Source organism: Macaca mulatta, chromosome 6, assembly GCF_049350105.2.
Source record: "Macaca mulatta isolate MMU2019108-1 chromosome 6, T2T-MMU8v2.0, whole genome shotgun sequence".
Lineage (NCBI taxonomy): Eukaryota > Metazoa > Chordata > Mammalia > Primates > Cercopithecidae > Macaca > Macaca mulatta.
The window spans coordinates 124546963-124570796 of NC_133411.1; the positions used below are offsets into that span (position 1 = coordinate 124546963).

At 38.1% G+C, this 23834-nt stretch overlaps 1 protein-coding gene across 1 annotated transcript; it reads right to left on the minus strand.

The window, feature by feature from the left end:
• Positions 1–249: 249 nt before the first annotated feature.
• TICAM2 (TIR domain containing adaptor molecule 2) lies at positions 250–23794 on the minus strand. The gene is given in 2 exon segments (NM_001195501.2): positions 250–2919; positions 23401–23794. A coding segment is annotated over 1 exon segment (708 nt). The 5' UTR covers positions 2861–2919; positions 23401–23794; the 3' UTR covers positions 250–2152.
• Between the last annotated feature and the right edge of the window lie 40 nt (positions 23795–23834).

Genomic DNA, 23834 nt, shown 5'->3' on the forward strand with positions numbered 1-23834 from the left:
CAACACACAAACACATGACTAAGCCCACACCTTTACCTGTTTTCATCCTCAGTTTAGCTATTTTGTTACAATTGATAATTTCAACATATATAATAATTCAGCACTTAACATTTTTCTTCATCATAAAAAAATATGGAACTCCAAATTGGGTGAGACATTGTGTCTGGTACGCTATGAAGTACAAATCGATGCTTCATTTCAAAACACTCTTCCACAATCTTCATTGGAGTTGAAAATAAACAAGTTTAGTCAAGAGTAAATAAAAACATTTATTTTAAAAATACCATTTAGCATCAATTGCCCCAAGTTTGGCAGACATGAAGAGTGGGCAGTTCATGTTTTATTAGTATATAAAATTGGCTTTACAGGAAGCATTATGGCAAAAAAATGAATACTATTATGAAAACTGAAAAAGAGAAGTGAGTAGTCAGCTACTATCAGAACACTAAGGCTAAGAAAATGTCGCCATGCAATGAAAACAATCTCCTCCTCTAGTAAGTGCTAACAGAATAGGAGGCTTGACTTACTTGCATGCTCCCCATAGAACGCTTTGGTTCATGGCTATGAAGAGGTAACTGCAGAAAGATGTGTGCAGATCCCAGTACTGGTAGGGGATATACAAGTGGGGATAAGAAGAAAGAAATTAAGCAAAATGTCTTTACTCAAGGATCTCTATAAACATTTATTTTTAAGAAAACCTGAGTAAGCATGTATATTTTTTTCTGTGACTTTAAAAGTGTAATGACAGCACTAAAAATCAATTATGCTGTCAATATACAAAAAAGATATTTTCATTTTAAGCATATATAAAGCCTTCTGCAACTATTATATATCACTTTATCAAATCCGAACTTTTTTGCTTGTTCCCTTTTGTGGTTCCTAGTTTTTCACATCCTCATAGAGGACAAAGGCCTTCAGAGATCCATCAATTCAACTCTTTCATTTCACATATAAAGGAGGGTAAATAGCTTGCCCACAGTTACATTCATCCTCAGTGGCAGAGATTGGACTAGAACCAGGTCTCATGATCCTGAAGAGTGCTTTTCTCATTATATGACATGACTCATTCTCCACCCCATCCCTGATCGCAAGTGGACGATACTCCCTCAGTCTCAGATGGGCAGAAGGGCTGTGGTGAAAAGAAACAATCCTGTTTGGGGCCTCTCTGGCTTGTTAGAAGCATGGGGCTCTAGAACAGGAGGTAATAAAATACATCTCCTTCTATCCAAAGTCTTTACAAATAACCCATTACACACACACATGCACACAGTCAGGCTACTTTGAAGACCTAAATGAGAAATACTTCCTGAGAAGAGGATTGTGTGTGAGGGAAACTTCTTTAAAGCTTCCATAAGAGAGGTTATTGATTTTAAAAGTGAGTATCTGGCCACTCACACAATTATACGCCTTTTAGAAGCTCTGCAAATAAAGCCATAGTTACAGATGATGACTAATATGAAGAGCTTTAAGCCCCAGGGGATGTCCGAACACCACTCCATGAAGTCCCTGACTACCACACTATCAAATGGGCTGTGAATCGGTGGTGGGAAATGCCTCTGAATATGCAGATTTCAGCAGAAAATACATTTGACTGGGTTCTTTTAGAAAGTTCCACCATTCTCACATCTATTTCTGATTTCATATGCATCAACACTCAATATGCTAAATGTTCTATTCTGGCAATTCATATTTCTAGGTGACAGTACCCAAAAGCTTATTGCAACATCCTTGAGACGCGTCTCAGGAGGAAGTGTGATCAGATCTCCTGGGGCCATTTTTTTTCTGTGTCCTTTGATATCAAAATTCAGAGAATAAAAGTGTTGTCACATTTTTAAAAACGTCTGTCATACAAGTTCTTGTTCAAGGTTCAGTACGAGGAATATGGATTGAGAATTCCTTTTTCATATCCCTGAACTAGGAAAATTGTGAAAGAAAAGTCCTTGAAACTGACAATGTCAAGTTTACCGAAACATCAAAAAGTACCACAATTTTATAGATTGTCCTGCAGAAATTTATCTTTCTTGTGCTCCATAGGTTTCTTTAAGACTAAGACTCTCTTCTATTTAAACATTTCCTAGAAACTGCTTTCTCAAGTGAAGATTAATCATTTGGTTTACAAAACAGGACCCAGCCACATGTTATATGTTTCGTCTCAGGCAATAAATTGTCTTTGTACCATATTTCTTGTCTCTTTCCATATAGTTTGTTGTGTCTTATACACAGACTCCTGAAAAATTCTTTCTACTTGTGTAGGAAAGCCACGACTTTCTTCCTCTAAGGCATTGATGGTTTGGAGGGCAAAGGGAGTCCTCTCTCGGGGAAGGGGGTTGTTCAGGGGCCGCATGGGTATGACAGAGTTGTATTTATGCTGCCTGTTAACAGAGTTCATTAGGGATGTATAGAACTGGAAATTACACCAGGTATCTCTTAAAAAGTTTTCAGTCAGTAATAAGATTGTCCATGCAGACCCATTTACGGCATCATCTAAATTCTGTAAATGCTGTCTGCCACATGGCATCTCAGCAAAGATTATTCCGGGTTTGATACCAAAGTCATCTTGTAGCAGATTCTGGACTCTGAGGGCTTCATCCGTGTCATCTTCTGCATGCAATATCACAAATTTGAGGAACACCTCTTCTTCAGCTTCTTCTTCAAGCATCTCTTCCACGCTTTGAGCTCCCTCCTGCTTTCTTGTTGACCCCTCTGTTATATTGCTGTGCTCAGCAACATTACACAAGGATAGGTCTTCAGACTTCTTGGAATCTGACTCATGATATCCTGGACTTGTATCCACACTGTGCCTTTTACCCCAAGAGAGAGAAAGAGGGCAAGAATCTATTTTAGACTTCCCGATACCCATTATAAATATCCAAGGCAGAAGAGGAAAACTTTATGTATTTCTCAGCATTTCTTTTCAATCTAAAAGAAGTAACAAAACAGAAGAATATTATAAATTTAATCAAAACATTTAAAATGGAAAGTTTCATTCAACCTGAAAAGCTCAAAAAGATTATAATAGACAGATCCAACTACATAAATGACAGATAATTGGGAAGCTAAACTACTAGCCTTTTGTAAGCTTCACAAGGGCTCTCAGAGGCAGCTGAAGGGTATGTTAAATAAAGGGTCCAATTTAATAGGAGATATTTGGAAAATGTAAATGGCGTCACATTAGCACTACAAACCTCCAGATTGAAATAAATTACGCTGGTATTTTCGTGAGAGGTACCACTCTATCTTTTTATGCAGTTTAAATCTAATTTCTCCATTATCAAATTACCATGCAGACTAGAAACAGGAAAATCTAAAGAAACTGAATATTCAAATATTAAGCATAAATATATTTCGTATCAAGCACCAACAAAATAGAACACAAATATCCTAACAATGACTGGCAGCATCTCTACTGACTTAACATAAACGGAAAATCCGAAATGTCAAGTGAAATGATGTCCAGGATTCACTGGTTCAGAGCTTTTTTTTGTTTGTCAGGAGTCAGGCATTATGGTGATGGTGAACCTAATGGAGAATAAATTATAATAAGAGTGTGTGAAAAGTAAGAAATATCTTTTTCCAATAAATTCTGTAGCTACTGAAGAAAATATATTTATTCACCTAGGGAAAAATTAACATCTCAGTTTGGAAGTGAACTCTAGAAACAAAGACTTGAGACTTTCTCCAGTGAAATCAACAAAGAATGATTATAGTCTAGACTCAATTCTTGTTTTTTTTTTTGTTGTTGTTGTTGTTATTTATTTATTTATTTATTTTGAGACAAGGTCTGGCTCTGTTGCCCAGGATGGAGTGCAGTGGTGTGATCTCAACTTATTGCACTGCAACCTCTGCCTCTCAGGCTCAAGCCATACTCCCATCTCAGCTTCTGGAGTAGCTGCGACTACAGGTACACACCACCACACCTGGCTAATTTTGTTTTTTTGGAGGAGATGGGGTTTCATATGTTGCCCAGGTTGGTCTTGAACTTCTGGGCTCAAGCAATCCTTCCACCTCAGCCTCTCAAAGCTCTGGGATTACAGGTATGAGCTACTGCGCCTGGCCTAGACTCATTCTTTTATTAAAAAAAATTCTAAATTCAGAGTGGAAGAACCAGATCAACTGTGAAAGAAAAGTACACTATGTGAATCTAATTTAAATAACTCTTCAGAAAACGTTGGCAATATTCCTAATAAAACCCCCTAAACAGGCAGTTTCAAGGGGAATTCTTTTATCAAAAGACAACATTTAGAATATATAAATACAGGTTTCATATTTTCAAATATGAGCCACAGGCTATATTCCAGAGCATTTTTACTTATTCTTTATGGGCAAAGGCCAGACCTCAAGAAGAAATTATAACATTCATAACAACATAAGTAACATGGCTACATATGCCTAAATAATTCAGGTTTAGAAGAAACTGTTCAACAAAAGTGGTGAAAAGTGTCATGGGAACGAAAACCAAGGAAAAAAACATAGAGAATTTCATTCTAATGTATATGAGTAAAAATGTTTGCAGCTGCCTCTGACTAGTGAGGAAACTGCTGACCACTCCCTGTCATTCACTCTGTCTGTACTTTAGGTTCTTGCTCCATGGTATATTGTGCTAGTTACCGAGAGGTATTCTAAGGCATAATAACTCTAAAATGTGACATACATACATCCAAAATAATAAAACCAAATTAATTTAGACTCTCTTCACTGATTAGGATTCACTGCTGACTTTTGTTCCTGCATTATAAAAATTTTTGCTATGCAAAGTTGCAGAAAGAAGTTTCCCCTGAATGAGAAAACAATTGTTAAACCATCCAGAAGCATCTATTTTCTGTCAGTTAAAATGATCTACACTTATCATTGAATTCAACACCATTATCTTAGTCACTAGCTGGTACAGACAAGTGCTTTGAAGGAATATAACAGCCATTTATAAAGAATATGAAAAACTTCTAGGGTAAGATAGTGTGTCAAGGCAGATCACAAAATCTTTTAAAATAAAAACAAAGAATTACAACTTCGACTTATTTTTCTTAAATGCCAGTTAGCAAAAAAAGAGCAAAAGACTTCAGAAATCTATGATGCATTGTTCCAACTTCCAAGCAGTGTCACCCACCTAATCACACCTAGAGAAAAAAGCTAGTGGCAATGTCTATAAAACTTCACTATAACCTTCTAATCTGGAGGGAGGGAGTAAGGAGACTGCCAAGGGAACAAGCTGTGGAAAGCTGTGCTGTTCATAACATCACTGTGACTCAGACATGGAGAGATGGTCAGGATTCATTACTGCAGTGTGGTTCCCAGGGCTGGGAGGAAGTGAGAGGACGTGACTGTGCTTCACTGTGGGCTGATTAACTCCATCAATAAAAAGGGCTCTATTGGAACAAAGGAAAGGCATGGCATGCTGAAGGAAACCTGAAGTTGGCCAAAGGAATCCTGGAAAGCCTCCTTTAAAGTCCTCCTCCATCAGAACAATGAACACCAGGCTTAAAAAATTTAGGTTTCACCTCCTTACTTCAGCTAAATGGAAGGAGAGTGAGGGTGCCACTTGGGAGAAGCATGTGAGACCACTGTTCATAAAAATTAAAATGTGTATGTATATACATTTTCATTTACTTTTTTTTTAAAAAAGGTGGTGGTGTGTCTCCATCCATTCTGTTACTTATCCCCATGGTCTCCTGCTAGTGACCACTTTTATCAGTTTCTCCTGCATCTTTCCACTGTTTCTCTATGAACATATATTCTTATTTTTCTTTCCTTTTTTCAAAAATGTCCCAAAATTCAAAATAAGAATATTTTGAAAGAATATTCTTGTTATTCTTTTCAAAAAAAGTATCATTATTCATACGTATACATGGCATATAAATGCCAAACAGCAGTGGATAGATAAACATTAGTATACATTGCTTTTTCCCTTTATATCTGCAGGGCTTTCCATAACAGCGCATAGAGAACTTCCTCTTATTTCCAACTACATAATCATGCAGCATGTGGCTATCCCATAATCATTCCCTGTTCTTGGATATGTGAGTTGTTTCCAGTCTACTTCTAGAACAAACTATGCTGCAATGGATAATTCTGTACAAAAAGCATTTCATATGTGCGCAAGTTTGTCTATAGAACAATTCCCCCAATGGGATTTCCATTTGGAACAGTGATTCATTTGGTCAAATTGCTCTCCATAGGGCTAAGCTTTTTTTTTTTTTTTTTTTTTTAAACTTATAACTTGATAGAATGACACCCCAACTCTATCCCTTGCCCCAGAAAAGACATAAGACAAAAACTACCAATTACTATTCACCAAAGCCCAACAGAGTGAATCATATCCATCCCCTCAGGAAACAGGAATGTGAAGAAACATAAGCAATCCAAATGGTGCCCTTAAACTAAAGTTCTGAAGGGAAGATCTTATCTGAGATAAGAAGGAAGGAGAGTCCAGAATGTATCCACTTTATATTTATGCAAAAGAGGACCCCAGTAGAATTCTCTATATTAAACAGAAGAGGAATGAAAGAAAAAAAAAATGGCAAATATGCTATGGTAAATATGTAAAATATTACAGGAAATATAAAAGAATATAAAGAAGAATCATAGCATACAAAAACAGATTTAAAATTCCATTTCATGAAGACTATGCACTCTGGAATAAGACTGCCTGAGTGTAAATCCCCTTCCTGCTATAAAATAACTGTGATTTTGTATAAATTAATCAATATAGTTTTGCTTTGATTTCATTATCTGTAAAATAATTATAGTCCCTATCCTTAGGGGTTTATGAAGATCAAAATGGCTTAGAATAGTGCTGGGCACATAGTAAGTACTCAATAAATGTTAGCGGCTATTATTGCTATTAAATATGTAACAAAGAAGCTAAAAAATTTATACAACAAATGTTTACATTTTAGGATGGTGCTACTCAAAGTGTAGTCCACGAACAAGATGCCAGTCTCTGAACTGTTTCTTACCAATGAAGACATAAGCAGATTGTGCCAGGATGTAAATCAACTACATCACTAATTATGCTGTTTAGTTCAGCTGACATTTTTTTTCCTAGCAAGACACTCTCAAAGCAGGAAGCAGCATGGTTTACATTCTGGTGCATGCGTCTTAGATTATCATGGACAAGCACTTTGAGTACCCTTGCTCTAGGAGGTACTAAAAAGAATATGTAATCAATGAAACAAAAATAGCAAAGATGAGATAAATTAACAGAATTAGATAAAAAAGGGAGGCTAGAGACAAATCAAGGATCCAAACACTATTAGGAAAAAATAGAAACTGCAAAGGGGTGCCGTGGGGCTGGAGGGAGCCAAGGGTAGCCAAGAAGGAGATAAGCAAGAGGAGAAGCCAGGGGAGGATTTTGAGCAGAGGCGTGACATGATCTGACTAGTTTTCATAAGATCACTTTGGTTGCTGCATTGCGAATAGAAGGCAGGAAGGGAAGGGTGGAAGCAGGAACACTCGTTAGGAGTCTGTTGCAGAAACCCAATAGTAACATGATGATGACTTGAACCAGGATGGCAGTAGCAAAAGTTGTGAGAAGTGGCTAAATTTGGGGCATATTTTGAAAGTAGAACTGAGAAGATTTGCTAATGATGTTGACTAGGCATTGAATATACAGTCTGTAGTGTAGGAGAAAGGTCCAATGGGGAGATGCATATTTGACCTTTATCTTTGTATAGATAGTATTTGAAAAAGACAATATAAGATCATGAAAGACTACACAGGATTTTAAGGAGGTGAGTACAGATACAAAAAGAAAGGCTGAGCCCTATGGCACGCCAACATTATGAAGGTGGAGTTATTGTGGTCATTATTATTAAGATTAACTATTCCTGCAGTGATTTTTTATTTGTATCATGTTACAAATGATTTTTGGATAGTTGATGATCTGTCTTTATTTTATGATTTATGGCAATTTGTTAGTCACTTCTACCCATTACTGCTATGACAACATGCAATTCATAAACCATTAATAAAACCATTAATAAAAGTAGAGTGTTGGGAAAAAAACAGACAAACAAAATAGAACAGAATGAACCAGCAAAGGAGGCAGAAAAGAACTAGTCAGGAAGGTTGATGGGTTGATGGAAAACCAGAAGAGAGGGTACCCCAGCTGCTAAGGAAAGAAAACAATTCAAGAGAAAGACAGTACTTAATTGACTTCAAATGCTTATGATGGTCAAGTATGGTGACCGATGAATGTAGCAATATTAAAATTGTAACATATTTAAAGTAATTGCATCTGGTACTGAATCCTTCAGCCTTGGGGAGCCTTTTTCTTTCATATCTGAACAGCACCATCTTGTGGCAAATATTTGTAAAATCAAGATTCCTGTGTTCAATTAATAAGTTTTGTTAATGTTTTATTATTAATAAATATTTTGTTGGAAACTCACTCTGCAGCCAAACATGCTAGGTTTTAGAGATGTGAAGCCAGGACAATTAAATAAGACAATTAGGACCCACTGCACAGGTGCTTTATTCAGCGTATCAGGTGCCATGAAAGCACTCAGGAGGGCCATCTGCAGCAGGGGACACTTCACACTTGCAAGACAAAGACAGGTGGACATTTTCTAGGCAGTGTAAACAGCACTTGAAAAAACACTGAGGTACCAGAGGGCAAAGACTATATGTTAGAATCATTTTGCACCAGATATTTATGGCTCAAGTCCACGAAGGAGGAGGTAGAAGAGGAAGGGAAAGAAGTGAGAGCAGGGGAAAGGTAAACTAGATTAAAAGAGGTTCCTTATAAGGAACCTAAGGTATTTTGCTCAGGACTTTGGCTTTCATCATGCTGGCAGACAGATAGCCCCTGGTAGGTGTTAAATACGAGTGATCTGGTCTGACTTGATGCAGGTTAAAGTAGTCCTAAAATTGTTGATGATGAATATTACAGATGATATGGTGACCTATGGGACTTTGGGTTGTACCTGTTAGAGAGAAGGTGAGTGCACTTTTGTTTATATGAAAGAGAGTTGTATTCTATTGGAAGATGGCATACCATTATAGCTATTGCTGTTGTCTGGAAGTTTAGGTTTGCAAAGAAACTAGGCTACAGGACTGGAAGATGCTAGACTGGGAGAACAATTAGTTAAGAGGCTGCTACAATAGTATAGGTGAGAAAGCAGAGCCCCAAACAGATGAAGTGATAGTGGAGACAAAGATATGTAGGAGGTAATGGGGGTGGCAGAGAGGGAAGAGTCAGGGATGCCTTCCAAGCTTGTGCCTTGTGTAACTTGGTGGATGGTGGTGCCATTCACTGAGAAAAGCAATATAATCAGGATGAAGTGGGTTGGGGATGACCAAGTAATCCAGTCTGGGACCTATGGAGCTTGCGTGCCCATGGCCTCCAAGAGTTGTCCAGTAGGCACGTGGACATGTAGGTCTGGGGCATAAAAGAGCATTTTGGATTGGGGATACAAGTTAGGTGCTTGTTTAAATCATGTGAGTAACTGAGAATAGGTAGTGAAAAGAGAGGAGAGAGAGCTAAAGACAGAATCAATGACTGAAGAGCATATGCAGGGTGAGGGGCCCATAATGGAGCAGGAGTGGCCCAGGAGTAGCAGGAAAATCAGACACAGAATGGGATCTGAAAGCCAAGGGAGGAGAGGGCTTCAGCAGTGGTCAGCACCCATGGCTGCCAAGAAGTCAGCATCCACTGCATTTAGCACCTTGACATTCAGAGGAAAAGGTTGGCTGAGAGAGAAAAGAAAGGCCAATACTCACACAACTAAATGCAGGGCCAGGAGAGGCTTTCATTAAGAGAAGAAATACTTGGAATGCTTACAAACTGAAGGGAATTTGCTAGTAAAGAGAAAGAGGGTGAAATACATGTGTAGAAGCTTCTTAGAATTAAGGTCTTATCCTCTTGGGCACTGGGTAAGCTCTGTCTCTCCACCACTGCTCCTTTTCTGAAGAGGAATGGGACACTTAACTCTTGACTGTGCTGGGTCACAGGATAATGTCTGTGATGAATATTACAGATGATACAGTGACCTATGGGACTTCAGGTTGTACCTTTTAGAGAGAGGGTGAGTCCACTTCTGTTTATATGAAGGAGAGTTGCATCATATTGGGAGATAGCATACCATTACAGCTATTGCTGTTGTCTAGAAGTTTAGGTTTGAAAAGAAGGGTGTCCATGACGTTAATTAGCCAAAGGGGTGTTCTGTGGATCTGCTGCAGTATCTACTAGAGATTTGTTCATCCAAAATTTATTCCTGTCTCTTTTTACTGTATCTTCCTGTACTTTATGTACCACAAGTACTAAAAACTTTTATCTCCCAGACTCCCTCGATGCTAGGTTTCCTAAATGTAATTTAAGTTCACCAATCGGATGTACTTACATGTCTGAGTTAAATATGCCAGGAGGTAGAACATGAAGCACCTGTTTTGCTGGCTACGATTCTGGTAGAGTTGGTGTAATTAAGGAGCTAGCTGCTTCCTGATTTGGCAGGAGGCTTCTGAGTGTGCCAAAAGCCCCAGGCGAGTAGACAAATCTGTTATGTGGCTTTGAGAGGTGTTTCTAGAAACTCAACCTAGAGTGCAGTTCTTCAACTTTCCCAGTAATACTGTACATCTTGTAATATTTCATAATACATACCTTTCTACTTAAACTAGCTAGAGTAGATTCTGTTGTTCACAACTAAACTGTGATTGATACAACATCCAAAACACACTCTACCACCTGCTTCTGTAAATAAATTTTTATTGGAAGGCAGACATGTCCCTTCATTGATGTATGTGTCTGTGGCTTACTTCATATTACAAAGGCAGAGTTGAGTATTGCAACAGAAATCATATAGCCCATAAAGCCTACAATATTTACTCCCTGGCCCTTTACTAAAAGTTTGCTGATTCCTCAACTACAGCACGGGAGTGTGCCAAGCTCTGCCGAGCTGTCAGGACACAATAGAACAGATCTGTGCCAGCCAGATGAGAAACATGTAGACTATTCTTAGACTTCTTAGACACTGGAAATATTAAAAAATCGCATCTAGGGTAATAAGTATTTTCAGGAACAGAATGAGTAGAATTTGAGTCCATCTTGATCTTAGATTGAAATAACATTCTTGAGAATCAGCTGTCATTTGTTTTCTTTCTTTGGGGGATTGCAGAGAATCAATAAGGATGGCAAAGGCCCAGCCTAAATAAAAGGATTATCAAATATCAAATATTACCTATTGGCATTTATTTACAGTTAGAGTAAGCCAGTACCTATACTTTTCATTCTTAGCTATTAGAGCTTGCATTAGAAAGGTTAGAGTTACGGGATCTATCAAAGCCTAGCACTCTGTATCTTTCCTTCATGGCACTAATCAGAATTAATTATTTATGTGTATGGTTATCTGCTTAGTTTCTCATCTTTCCCTCTATACTGTAAACTCGATCAGAACAAGGATCAACTTGTCTTATTCGTCACTGTATTCCCAGAGCCTAGCATATAGTTAGCATTCAAGAAATGCTTTTTGAATGAATAAATTAATTAGACAGCTCCAAAGATATGACAGAATTCTGTTGCTTTAGAGAGACAGCCAAACAGATAGCTTTTGATCATCCCTATTATATAAATCATTGACTCAACCAGAATAGAAAGTAACCAATCAAAATATATTTTGTTGGATTTTCAAAATGATCAATTATGCTACATCTTTTAAAAAACTATGTGAATATAGGGTCTGGCGCAGTTGTTCATGCCTGTAATTCCAATACTTTGAGAAGTCGAGGTGGGAGGATCACTTATGGCCAGGAGTTTGAGACCAGCCTGGGCAACATAGCAAGACCCCATGACTACAAAAAACATTTAATAAATAAATTTAAAAAGCATGAAGATCGCTTGAGCACAGGTGTTTGGGGCTTCAGTGAGGCATGACTGCACCACTGCACTCCAGTCTAGGCAACAGAGCAAGGCACTGTCTCAAAAAAAAGAAAAAGTTATGTGAATATAAATATGACATATACATTATACATAATATGGAAAACGGAAAAGATTACAAAGTAGACAAAAGGACCATTATCTATCAAGAAATGAAATATGAAAACTTTCCATAGTGCTTCCCATACCTGGATTCAGAAATTTCTGTACAAGTTGGTTGTCTCATTGACAGAAAGCAATATTAATGTACATTTTCTAAATTGCTTTAGTTTGGTTTTTGTTTTAACGAGGGAAATCCTTTCAGGGGATACATTGTATTAAAAACTCAAGTTCACTTTCTTTATTACCCATCCATATCCTATCTATTAGCTACAGATGTATACAGATGTCTCAGCTGCTGACAATCAGTTTTCTTTAAGATATTTCAGGTTCTTCTGTTTTCACTTTTGCTCTCCTGCTTTTACTTGCATGTCGTACTTGTTTTATATCTTTCCCTTTAGAACCATCATCTTATCTTTCTCTTCCAAAGATATAGGCTACAATGGAAAGAGGAAAAAACTCCTATGAAAAGTTATCTAACTCTCTATTATGGCTTTAAAGTCACGAAAGGCATTTTCCAAGATCCATTTAACTATATCATCATGTCTCTGTCTCTCTCGCATCTCCTCCTTCTCAGTCTCCTTTACTAAATGCTCTTTCTTGGCCTGTTTCTCAAATATCAAAATGTGGCTATTGGAAGCTTCCACTTCTAGTACTGGTGGACTAGGTAATTTGGATCAATGCTACTGCTGAGGATAACTAGAGAAGCTAGACAAAACAGAAAAAAAAAAAAAAAAGAGGCTTGAAGCATCAGAGAACTACTGACATAGTGAAGAATTATGGAACACAAATCCAGAAGATAGAAACCCAGAGACAACTTTCCCCCTAGAGTATTTTTCAAGTCCAGAAGAAGAAAGCTGGTGCTGTGCTTTTTGACAGCCCCTCATGGCTAACGAGACAAAAGTGTGATTCCAGTCACGTGCTTTGGGTTGGGACCCTGAAGGCTACACCTAGGTGTAAGGGTGATCTAAAAGCAGACTGATCCTCCCAGGAATTGAAGCATTCTTTTTAATAACCCCCATCACTGAAATAAGATTAAAGTGATCACAGATTGTTACTGTTGCCAGGAACCTGGCAGAAGCAAAAATTAAATCCTCTCTGGAAGAAGACAAGAAAACCAGCAAACGCAGCTGACAACAGAAATAAATCTATGTAGATTTCAAACTTTTATTAATAACTATGATTGCAGAAGGGGAGGAAAGATTGAGAATTTTGTCAGATAACTACAAACTTAAAAAGGCATGGCAGGTAAGAAAAAAAATCTAAAACTGAAAAATATAGTCACTGAAATTAAGAATTGAATGGGTGGATTTATCGTTATATTAGGTCAGCAGAAGAAGGAACTCACGAACTAGAAAACAAGCTAGAAAAAACCCTTCGGAATAAGGCAGAGAAAAAAAAAAGAACGTAAAATACAAGAAAGCAGGTAAAAGCTATACAGGACAACTATACAATTAGAAGGTATAACAAATATGTAAATTGGAGTCCCAAATGAAAAGAGAGAGAATTAAACCAAAGCAGTAATTTAAGAGATAATGTGAAGACTCTGCAATATTAAAGAAAGACATCAAATCACACATTTTAAAAAGTCCTATGAAACTCAAGGAAAATAAAAAGAAAACCACATCTAGCTTCAACACAGTAAAACTGCTAAGAGCCAATAGCAAAGAAAAAAGTCTTAAAAATAGCAACAGAAAATAGATTACCTTAAAAGATGCAACAATAAGAATGCTTCTCAAGAGAAATGATAGCTTTAACGTGCTGAAAGAAAATAGCTGCTAATCTAGAGTCATATACACAGTGAAAGAAAGCACAAATAACCAATGTCAGAAATGAAAATGGGATCTCAGTGATGATCTTGCAGACCCTAAAATGTAATAAAAAGATTATGACCAAGCATATATAAACAAAAGTGAGAACTGAGATGAAATAAACACATTCCTAGAAATACACAACTTCTCAAAACAGACACAGAAGAAATAACCTGAATTCAATTATTCTTTTTCTTCAACTTTTAACTTCAGAGGTACATTTACAGGATATGCAGGATTACTACATACGTAAATGTGTACCATGATGGTTTGCTGCACAGATCATCACATCACCTAAGTATTAAGCCCAGCACCCACTAGCTATTCTTCCTAATCCTCTCTCTCAATTATTATTAAAGATATAAATTCATAATTGGAAATCTCCCCAAAAGAAAACTCCAGGTTCAAATGGTAGCCAGGGGAGTCTATCAAATATGTAAAGAAAAAAATAATAAAACTAGAAGATTAAAAAAGAGGAAAAATGCCCCAACTCATGTTTATGAGCCAGCATAATCATGACACCAAGGACTGATGTGAATATTACAAAAACGAAAATTATAGATCTAACTCATGATTTCTTCAAAAATCATAAACAAAATATTAGAAAAATGGATCCTTTTTATAAAAAGGAAAATACATCACAACCAAGTTGGGTTTATTTTAGGGATGCAAGGTTGATCTGACAGGTAAAAATTGATCAATGTGGCTGGGTGTGGTGGCTCATGCCTGTAATCCCAGCACTTTGGGAGGCCAAGGTGGGCAGATCATTTTAAGGCCAGGAGTTCAAGACCAACCTGACCAACATGGCAAAACTCCATCTTTACTAAAAATACAAAAATTAGCCAGGTGTGGTGCCACACACCTGTAATCCCAGCTACTCAGGTGGGTGAGGCAGGAGAATTGCTTGAACCCAGGAGGCGGAGGTTGCAGTGAACCGAGATCCTGTCACTGCACTCCAGCCTGGCTGACAGAATGAGATCCTGTCTCAAAAAAAAAAAAAAAAAAAAAAAAAAAAAAAAAATCAATGTAACTAATCACATTGACAATTAAAAATAAAAATCTTTTGATAAAATTTAACATCCATTCATTATACAAACTCTTAGCAAACTGGCAATAAGAGGGTCTTCTATCATCTGAAAATCTAAAAAATTACCAGAACTACTAAAAGATAAGCAAGTTTAGCAAGAACATGAATATAATAAGGTCAACATAAACAATTTGAATGTATTTTTGAATTCCAATAACAAACATAAAAGATACAATTACAAAAAATGTCATTTTTCAATAGATCAAAAAATATCAAATAGTTGGGCATACATCTAACCAAAAAAAGGGGCAAGATTTCCACGCAGAAATATTAGTGAGATAAAATATAAAAGGAAAATACTAAATAAATGCACATATATATCATGTTTATTATTTGAAATATTCAATATAGTAAAGATGCCAAGTCTCTCTAAATTGATATATAGACTCAATGCAATACCAATCGAAATCTCAACAAGACTTTTTTAAGTTGAGTTTTACAGGTTCAATTCCAGAATTTCTATGGAAATATAAAGGGTAAGAATAGTCAATACACTTGGAAGAATAAGTTGGGAGGACTTGCTCTATCGGGCATCAACACTTACTATAAAGTTACAATAATGAAGACAATGTAATACGGCAAAATGTTAAAGACAAATTGCTAATAGAATGGGATAAGGAGCTCTGAAACAGATTCACACATATATGGACACTTGATGTACAACAAAAGAGGTACTGCAGAGTAGCGGGGAAAAGAAAAAATCTTTGGGAAAAATGACTGTAGGTCAGAAAATGGTTACATGGGTGATTATTTATTTATTCAACTATATACTTTGCTCTATGCACTTTTGTGTTCTATGTTATTACTATATAAAAACATTTTTCAAAAATGTGAGTATCACGCTTGGTCCTTTTCTCTTCTGCCAGGATACTCAGCCTTCTCAGCTCTGTAACTTCATCCATGCCTGAAATGTGTTTCCTCTGACTAAAATGACCTTTGTAACATTATCTACTTATTTTTTTAAAAGTGATCAAATTAAAATATATTACAATACTTACAGTATGATCCCAATTCTGTGTTAAAATTACACTGAATATGTGCATCTTTGCATATGCTTGCTTAAAAGTGTGTGTATGTATACATACATATTCACATACACCCAAACACACATATGGTTGTGTGCTTTCCTATGCAATACCAATCCATGAGAGCACTGTTTGTCTTAGATGTCTTTTTATAATTTTAAATAAACAAATGTATGTAAGCATGTGTGTTTAAATACCAAATAGCAGAGTTATACATTTTTTGCTAGTAGATCAGTCAGCTTAGGAGACTAAGTTCTGTCACTGGCTCTTAGCCAAGAAATACAAAATTATTCAACTTACTAAGTTTTCGTCAGTCTGAATGGCAGCTTGACAAGGTGTTTATATTGTGTGCCAAAATGTTTTCTAGCAAACAGTTTTCATGCATAACGTCTACATAAAAGTGACAGTGGCTAGACCTGTTAGAAAAAAAATATAGATGTTTTGGCTAAAAGTACTTTCAGGAAATGACCACAGAAAAAAGAGGATACAAAAGCAGGCAATTAGGAATTGGTGAAATCTTTTGGCATTAAGAAGGTACCATAAATACCCTTGCAGCCTGGGAGGAGGAGGACTGACTCACAATTGGATAAACTGAAATAAATGATGGCTAAAGGCGTATCATGACTTTAGGAGATTTTTTTAGGAGACAAGCTCATCCCCATCTGAGATGACAGATACAGACTCAATTCAGTCTGTGACTTGTTTCCAAACAGCACTCCCTTTTCTAGGTTTGTAGCACCCCTGACTCTGCACACGGCTCTGACATGATTCCAAGGGAGACTGGGCCACAAGAACTAATATGAGTGATAGATATCAAACGGGGCTTGGTACAGTCATTCCCTCTGTTGACCAGAGTTTGCTTACTGGGTCAAGCTAATAGTACCTGGGCCATAATAGGCATTCAATAAGTATAGGGTAAATGGACACATGGACAGACAGCTGGATCAACCAATCAATCAGTCAATCAATCTTTCCTCTTCAATCTTCTCTGCCTCGGTCAATGATACTAATATCCTCTTTACCTATGAAGACAGAAACCTAGAAATTATTCTCATATTCTTTCACCCATTCAAACAAACCCTCCCCACAACTCCACCCACTAAACTTTAGGTCCTGCTAATAACTCTGTCTCCTAAACATATCTGTCTCTTTTCCCATTCTCTCCATTCCCTGCCTATGCTTTAGTTCAAGACCTATATTATTCCTCCTTAGAGGATTACAGATTCCCATAATATCCAACTAGTTTCATTGCCTCCAGTCTCTTTCCTCTTTACATCATTTCTAGATAGATCTTTCTGCAATGGAAAACTGATCCTGTTTTTCTCTTGCTTAAAGATCCCTTTGATAATACGCTAATGCCTTCAAGAAAAACTGTATGTTATGGGAATAACATTGTAGGCCCTCTATGATCCAATCTCTCCTTTTATCCATAACATTTGCTCCTACCATGTTACTCTTGAGACTTCTAATATCCACCTGTTTACAGTTTCCCCAAATGTCATGTCTTACCTCCATGTTCCATCTTAGAATATACCCTTCCCCAACCATCAACATGAATAGCTCCTTTTTATGATTCAAGATACTACTCAAGGATTGCATTTCCTTTTATCTCCAAGTTAAATTAAGTACTCATTCTCTGTATATCCATAATATCTGGTTCACATCCCTTATAATATGTATTGCACAGCACTCTTAATTTGTCTTACTTGCTGACCTGGAAGGTAGCTTGGACCTCATTTTCCCAGACTTCTCCATCATGGTAAATGGCATTATCATTTGTCCTGTTCTGACCCAAAACCTGGGGTATCCTTGACGCCTTCCTCTTACTCTCCTATTCCTACACTTCCAAGTGATCACCAAGTCCTGTGTATCTAACTCTAACAGACAATCTCAAATCGTTTCAAGTTTCCTCTCTACCACATTTTCATTCTAGATCAATGTCTCTACCCTGGTCTCTGCGTTGCCTCCTAATTGGTCCCCTACTCTCAGTCAGTCTAATCCATTCTCCACTCAACAGCAAGGATGATCTTTCAAAACATCTGATTTGACTTACTCCCATTTATAACCCTGCATTGGCTTCCTACTGTGCTTGATATAAAAATTTCTTGATATGACAAATAATACCCTGCATAGCCTGACTACTTCAGCTCCAACCCCATCTCATGCTTTTCTCCACTTTGTTCCTCCGGCTCCCTGCACATGGGTCTTCATGGGTCTGTGAGAGTTGTCAAAACCAAAATCGAGTCACTAGTGTTAAAAAACCAGACAATCAGAGCCAGGGAAGGCCATGAAGGAAAGGTTCTTATACATATATGCCTAGTAACCAGAATTATCAAAAAAAGTCTCCACAAAAACCAGAACCTTGCACAAATGCCATCACAGTCCTATACAAAAAGTACTTCTGCGAGAACATCTGCCCAGCAACTTCCTGTCCAACTTCAGACTGGTGCCACCCTTGTTATTTATCCACAAGCCAAAAATAATATCTCAAAACAATTATGTAAACCTCCTCATTTTTACTTTGAAAATTTTTGTCTGCCTTTACTTCCCTGAGTACACACAATTTACTATGGAACACATATTCCCACTGCAATGCCCATTTCTGAATAAATATTACTTTCTTTTAGAGAGCCTCTCTCTCTGTTATCTAGGTTGACAGACCTTTTCGTCAGTTTCTCAAACTGGCTTAGCTTTCTCCTGTCATGAAATCTATGGAGATATTTTCTTGCAAATTTGAAGTGTGAGTTAGATGACTATATTTTATTATCATAAGAGATCTTGTACATAGTGTCATAAGCTAGTTAAAATTCCACTGGAGGTAAAAATCAAAATATCCCCAAACTGGGGAATGACAATATTAACTATGTCACATTATTCATATGACTGAATCCTATTAAACCATTAAAAATGTTTAGAATGTTATAATTTTAATGACATGAGAAAATGCTTCTCATGACACGAAAATGAAATGTAATTAAAGCAAAAAGAACTGACTATAAGATAGTACACAGAATACGATTTCAGCTTTGTTAAACAAAATGCAGTACAGTCATCTCTTGGTATGCTTAAGGTTAGAGAAGACTGATTCTAGGAGTTCCAGGACCCCTGAATATACCAAAATCCAAGAATACTCAAGTCTCACAGTCAGCCTGCACAGCCTGCCTATACGAAAAGTAACTTCTACATATGTGTGGCTTTTGAATCCTGGAATACTGCATTTTTGATCCATGTTTTGTTCGAGAAAATCTACATATGAGGGGACCCACATAATACAAACCCGTGTTGTTCATGGGCCAAGTGAATACCAAAAAAGTAACATTGATACTCTGTGAATGGTATAAGCATAAGAATATATAAATGTGTGTGTATATATGTATTCTTTCATGTATGTATATGTGAAGAACTCACATATGTTCTTCACATGTACATATATAGACACATACATGTTCACTTTTTCAAACGATGATCAATCTGAAAAAATAGTTTTTTAGTAAATAAAAATTCATTTTCTAGGCTTTATATTTTTATAAATATCAATTATGTCAGTAATTGTCAACAATTATGTCAATTATGTCGATCTGATTTCCATCTGAATAGTAACTTCCTTATACATATATATCTTTTCCAACGCCTTTGGTAAGTGTCTTCCTTACAAGCTCTATCTGTACATTCCAAATGAGTTTAGCCTATCTCCAGGTGTAGCTCTATTTCATCTGTTTTTTATTCATATGCAAATATTCCAAGAGCTTGGGTTTGCTAACTCTAAACCAAATAGGGCTTCTCCAATACTCTTCTTAAGTACCAGAAGACAGAACATTCATCTTCATAGTATCTAAAACAGGTCCTTGAGCAAGTCAATGTTTAAAAAATGCTTCTATCTGATCTTTACCTGGGCACTGCTTTTTCATCTTGTGGACCCTATCTCTTCACTCAGTTGCTAGGAAGCTCCAGATTAATGAGCGCTCTGGCCAATAGACAGAAGCTTATGGCAGGTGTTTTGATGCTATTAGTAACTTCACTCCTAGCTTCCGCTTAACCCTCCTACTCTTCTCTTTGTTCCATATTCCAAATCTACTTATTTTATTTAATCTCATATTGGAAATATTTATTTAAGTATCTTAAATCCTAATTCTAAAATGAGAAGGAATTTTCTTCTTTTCCTTTAAAAGAAGGGGCAATAGTACCTGTGCTACTGATAACAGAACCAGTTCCTAGGGATTAAAATGAGAAATAAGGATTATAAATTAAACAATCTTTTAGTTGCTACACCTCTTCATAAAGATGAAAATATTGTTTTTCATTTCTACATAGTCCTCAAGGGAGAACTGGAGCCAGGTGCAGTGGTATGTGCCTCTAGTCCCAGCTATTTGGAAGGTTGAGGTGGGAAGATTGCTTGAGCCCATGAGTTTAAGGCCTGCCTGGGCAACACAGCAAGACCTTGTCTCAAAAAAAAAAAAAAAAAAAAAAAGTTGAATGTATATAATATCTTATAAAATCTTGACAACTGATATTGGCTTAGTCACTGCAGAACTTAGAAACTTGTATATTCTTCTCTGAACAAGAGTCTTTATTTTTCTTCTTCCCATAAACTACCTGTTGCTGGTACCATTCAAAGAGTCTCCAAATGTTAGATTATTGCTTCCTATTTCCCATTGCCCCTATTGGTGGGGGTGAGGGGGTAACTGGCCCCCACCAAATATCCCTTTTAGTGAACTGGATATTTTTCTTCCATTTTCTGTATCTAAAAATGAAAACTGATGTTAAAGGGCAAATCTCCAAATCGGGAAGAGATTTTATAAAAACACAGAATTTAAAGGCAAACTGTCTATCTTATCAAAATTAGGCTAAAAAGAAAAATAGTTGTGCATTTTTAATATTAGAGAACTCAAGCAACCAACAATGTTTTAAAGGTGCCATAAGCTTCATGGAATACTAGAGAGTAGCATTCAGTATTTAATAACAACCTACCGCACAAGTCCAGCAGCAAAACAGATCTTGCTGCAATAGCACAGTAACCTTTGAGGCAGCATGCTAACAGAGAAGTGAGGGAGTACAGTGTGCAATGGTCTAGCAGAGACCTGCTGCAGGCAAAGGCAACAGCAGCACAATCAGTGTTACTACAGTGGAGTGGGTGAGAGGGAAATCAGAAGATAAGTTCAGAGAAGTGGTCAGGGACTAGATCATACAGGGCTTTAAAGCCATTGTAAGTCTGTGTGTGTGTGTGTGTGTGTGTGTGTGTGTGTGTGTTTTGTTTGTTTTTTGTTGTTGTTGTTTTTTGTGATTCTGATGAGAAGGTTTTGAAGGGAAATGAAAGTTCTGAGTATGTATGACAAAAATCACTGCTGTTTGGAAAAGACTATAGAGGAGGAAGGGCAGAGGCAGAGACTTCTCAATCATGTAGGTAGGACTGTGGCTTAGCTTACAGAGAGACGGAGAGGTGGGCAGATTTGGATCTTTTGTTTCAAGATAGAATGAACAGAATTTGCTGGATGCTTGGATGCGGGGTCTGACCTAAAAAGAGAAGTCAAGAGTAATTTCCTAGAATTCCGGCCTACTTGAATGGCAGTAACTGAGGCTGTTTATTGAGATAAGGGGAGGGAGCTGAGGGGAGACAGAGGGAGAACTTGGTGAGTGTGGCATCAGTAGTTCTGTCTGTCCATACTAAATTTAAATGCCTATCAGACTTCCAAATGGAAATGCTGAGTAACCAGCTGGACATACACATCTGGAGCTCAGAAGAACAGTAAAGCTAGAAATAAAATTTTGGAAGTCATTAGCTGATAGATGTTATTTATAGCCAAGGAATATGCCTTGGGATAGAAATTGTCCTGGGAGAAAGTATGGCTAGAAAAATATGGCCAAGAAATGAATTTTGTGGCATACTAAGATTTACTGGTGGGGAAGCCTGGAGACACAAAGAAGCAGAATGAAATGCAGGAGAATGTGGTGACCTGGAAGCCAAGTGAAGAAAAAAGAATATTAGTGCAGAACATTAGTGAAGAAGAAAGACTATTAAGGAGGAGGGAGTGATCAAATGCTACTGAGGGGTCAGGAAAGATAAGAACTGTGCACAGATACGGGATTTCACAAGACAGCCATTGGCAATGTCAGGTCCATGTAGGGGGTAATGGGGACAAAAAGCCTCAGATGAGAGGGGGTAGGAAGAAACAGGGGAAATGAAAATGGAGACTTAGAGGTAAATCTTTCAAAGACGATTTTTGTTTGTTTGTTATAAAAAGAAGCAAAGTAGTGGAGTGGGACCTAGAATGGGATGTGTGGTCTAGGGGGATTAAAGACAAAAGATTTAACAGCAGATATTTGTTAAATGAATACATTTTAAGAATATCATAAGGAACAAATGACTCAACAGATAGATAGGTGTGCATGATTCAACAGTGTAAACATGGTTTGTACTTCAAGTTCCATACAGTAAGATGTACATGTCACATTTACTTTGCTTCAAATGCAGGTGTCAGTATCCTATATCTGCTTATCTATTTTCTGACTTGAATGAAATATAAATGGAGTGGCTTAACTCCATTGATAACCAACCTACTACTTCAAAATATTAAAATGTAAGGATTGATGGGCTAATAGGTGCAGCAAACCACCATGGCACACGTTTATCTATGTAACAAACCTGCACAAGTATCTCAGAACATAAAATGAAATTAAATAATAAAAAAATAGAAATACAGATTCTGGAAATCAAGCTTACCAAATTAAACTTTCAGAGGTAGGGGGGATGCATTTTAAACAAAAGTCCCAAATGCGTCTTCCCATCAGGCTTGTTTGAAAAACACTAATCTAAGGAATACTAAACACTTGGAGAAGGACAAGTTCTTCTCCTTTGTAGACGTGCAATGCGGGTTCAGGGGATAACACTTCAACTCTATACAGTGGTGTATTTTTACCTCCAGATCATATAGCCTTTCTCACCCTTGCTTTCCAAAATTAAAAGGATAAATTAAAAAAATAATGTGAGAATATTTTAAAAGACTTTCTTTTTTTAAAAAAAGTTTACTACCATGGAAAGCTGGTGAGGTCCTAATATACTGAAAAATAGCTCACAACTGCCAGTCAAACTATTTTTATCCAAATTAGCTTTGGACAAAAAGCCAAGTAGGAAAAACCCACGCCAAAACCTCCAGCACTGGTTCAGTGTGCCTGGCAGGGGCTCATCCAGAGCCTTTAGAGCATTTAAGACTCTGGGCTATTTGCTTATGGTTCTGAGGTGTATTTTCGAAAATGGGTTTTCTAGTCAAAATGAAACAAAAAGGCAGACAGCAGTGCGGATTTTCCCTTCAGAGTAACCCAGGAGACGGAAAGGCCTGCCTGCTCGCCCGCCCCCACTGGGGACAGCAGCGCCAGCACCCGCGCCGTCCGGTAGGGTGGGCTGGGGAGGTAGCGCAGGCGGCCTGGCCCCCAGTCCACCCCGCGCCCCTGGCGGCCTGGCCCCCAGCCCACCCCGCGCCCTCGGCAGCGGCCCCCGCCAGCGTGCCCGGTACTTGCCTGCAGGCGAGCGCCGCCACGGTTAGCCCGTGGCTTTTCTGTCTTCCTTTCTGGCCCAGAGAGCGCCCCAGGCGGTGGGCGTCTTGTCCCAGGCGTCGAGAGGCTGGGGCCGCCCCCTACACTGCGGGCCGCAACCCAGTCCTCCAGACCACAGCAGCCTGCTCCCCGCTGCGCTTGCGGAGTCGGGACGCGTGTGGGTCGCGGGCAGCAGAGACCCCACGCCTTTGGAGACGCGCTGCCTCAGCCCTTGGAGGTCGCCTCTCGCCAGGCCTGACTGCTGTTGACGCCCGCCCTGCTGCTCCCGAAGGGCCACTCCCGGCCGGCCGGGCTGCTGCGTTGCCGGGATGTGGCGCTCCGGGCCGGGGCGGTCCAGCTGCGAGTCAGGGGTTAATGTGGCGGGATAACGCTCGGCAGAAGGAAGGAGCTCGCAAAGA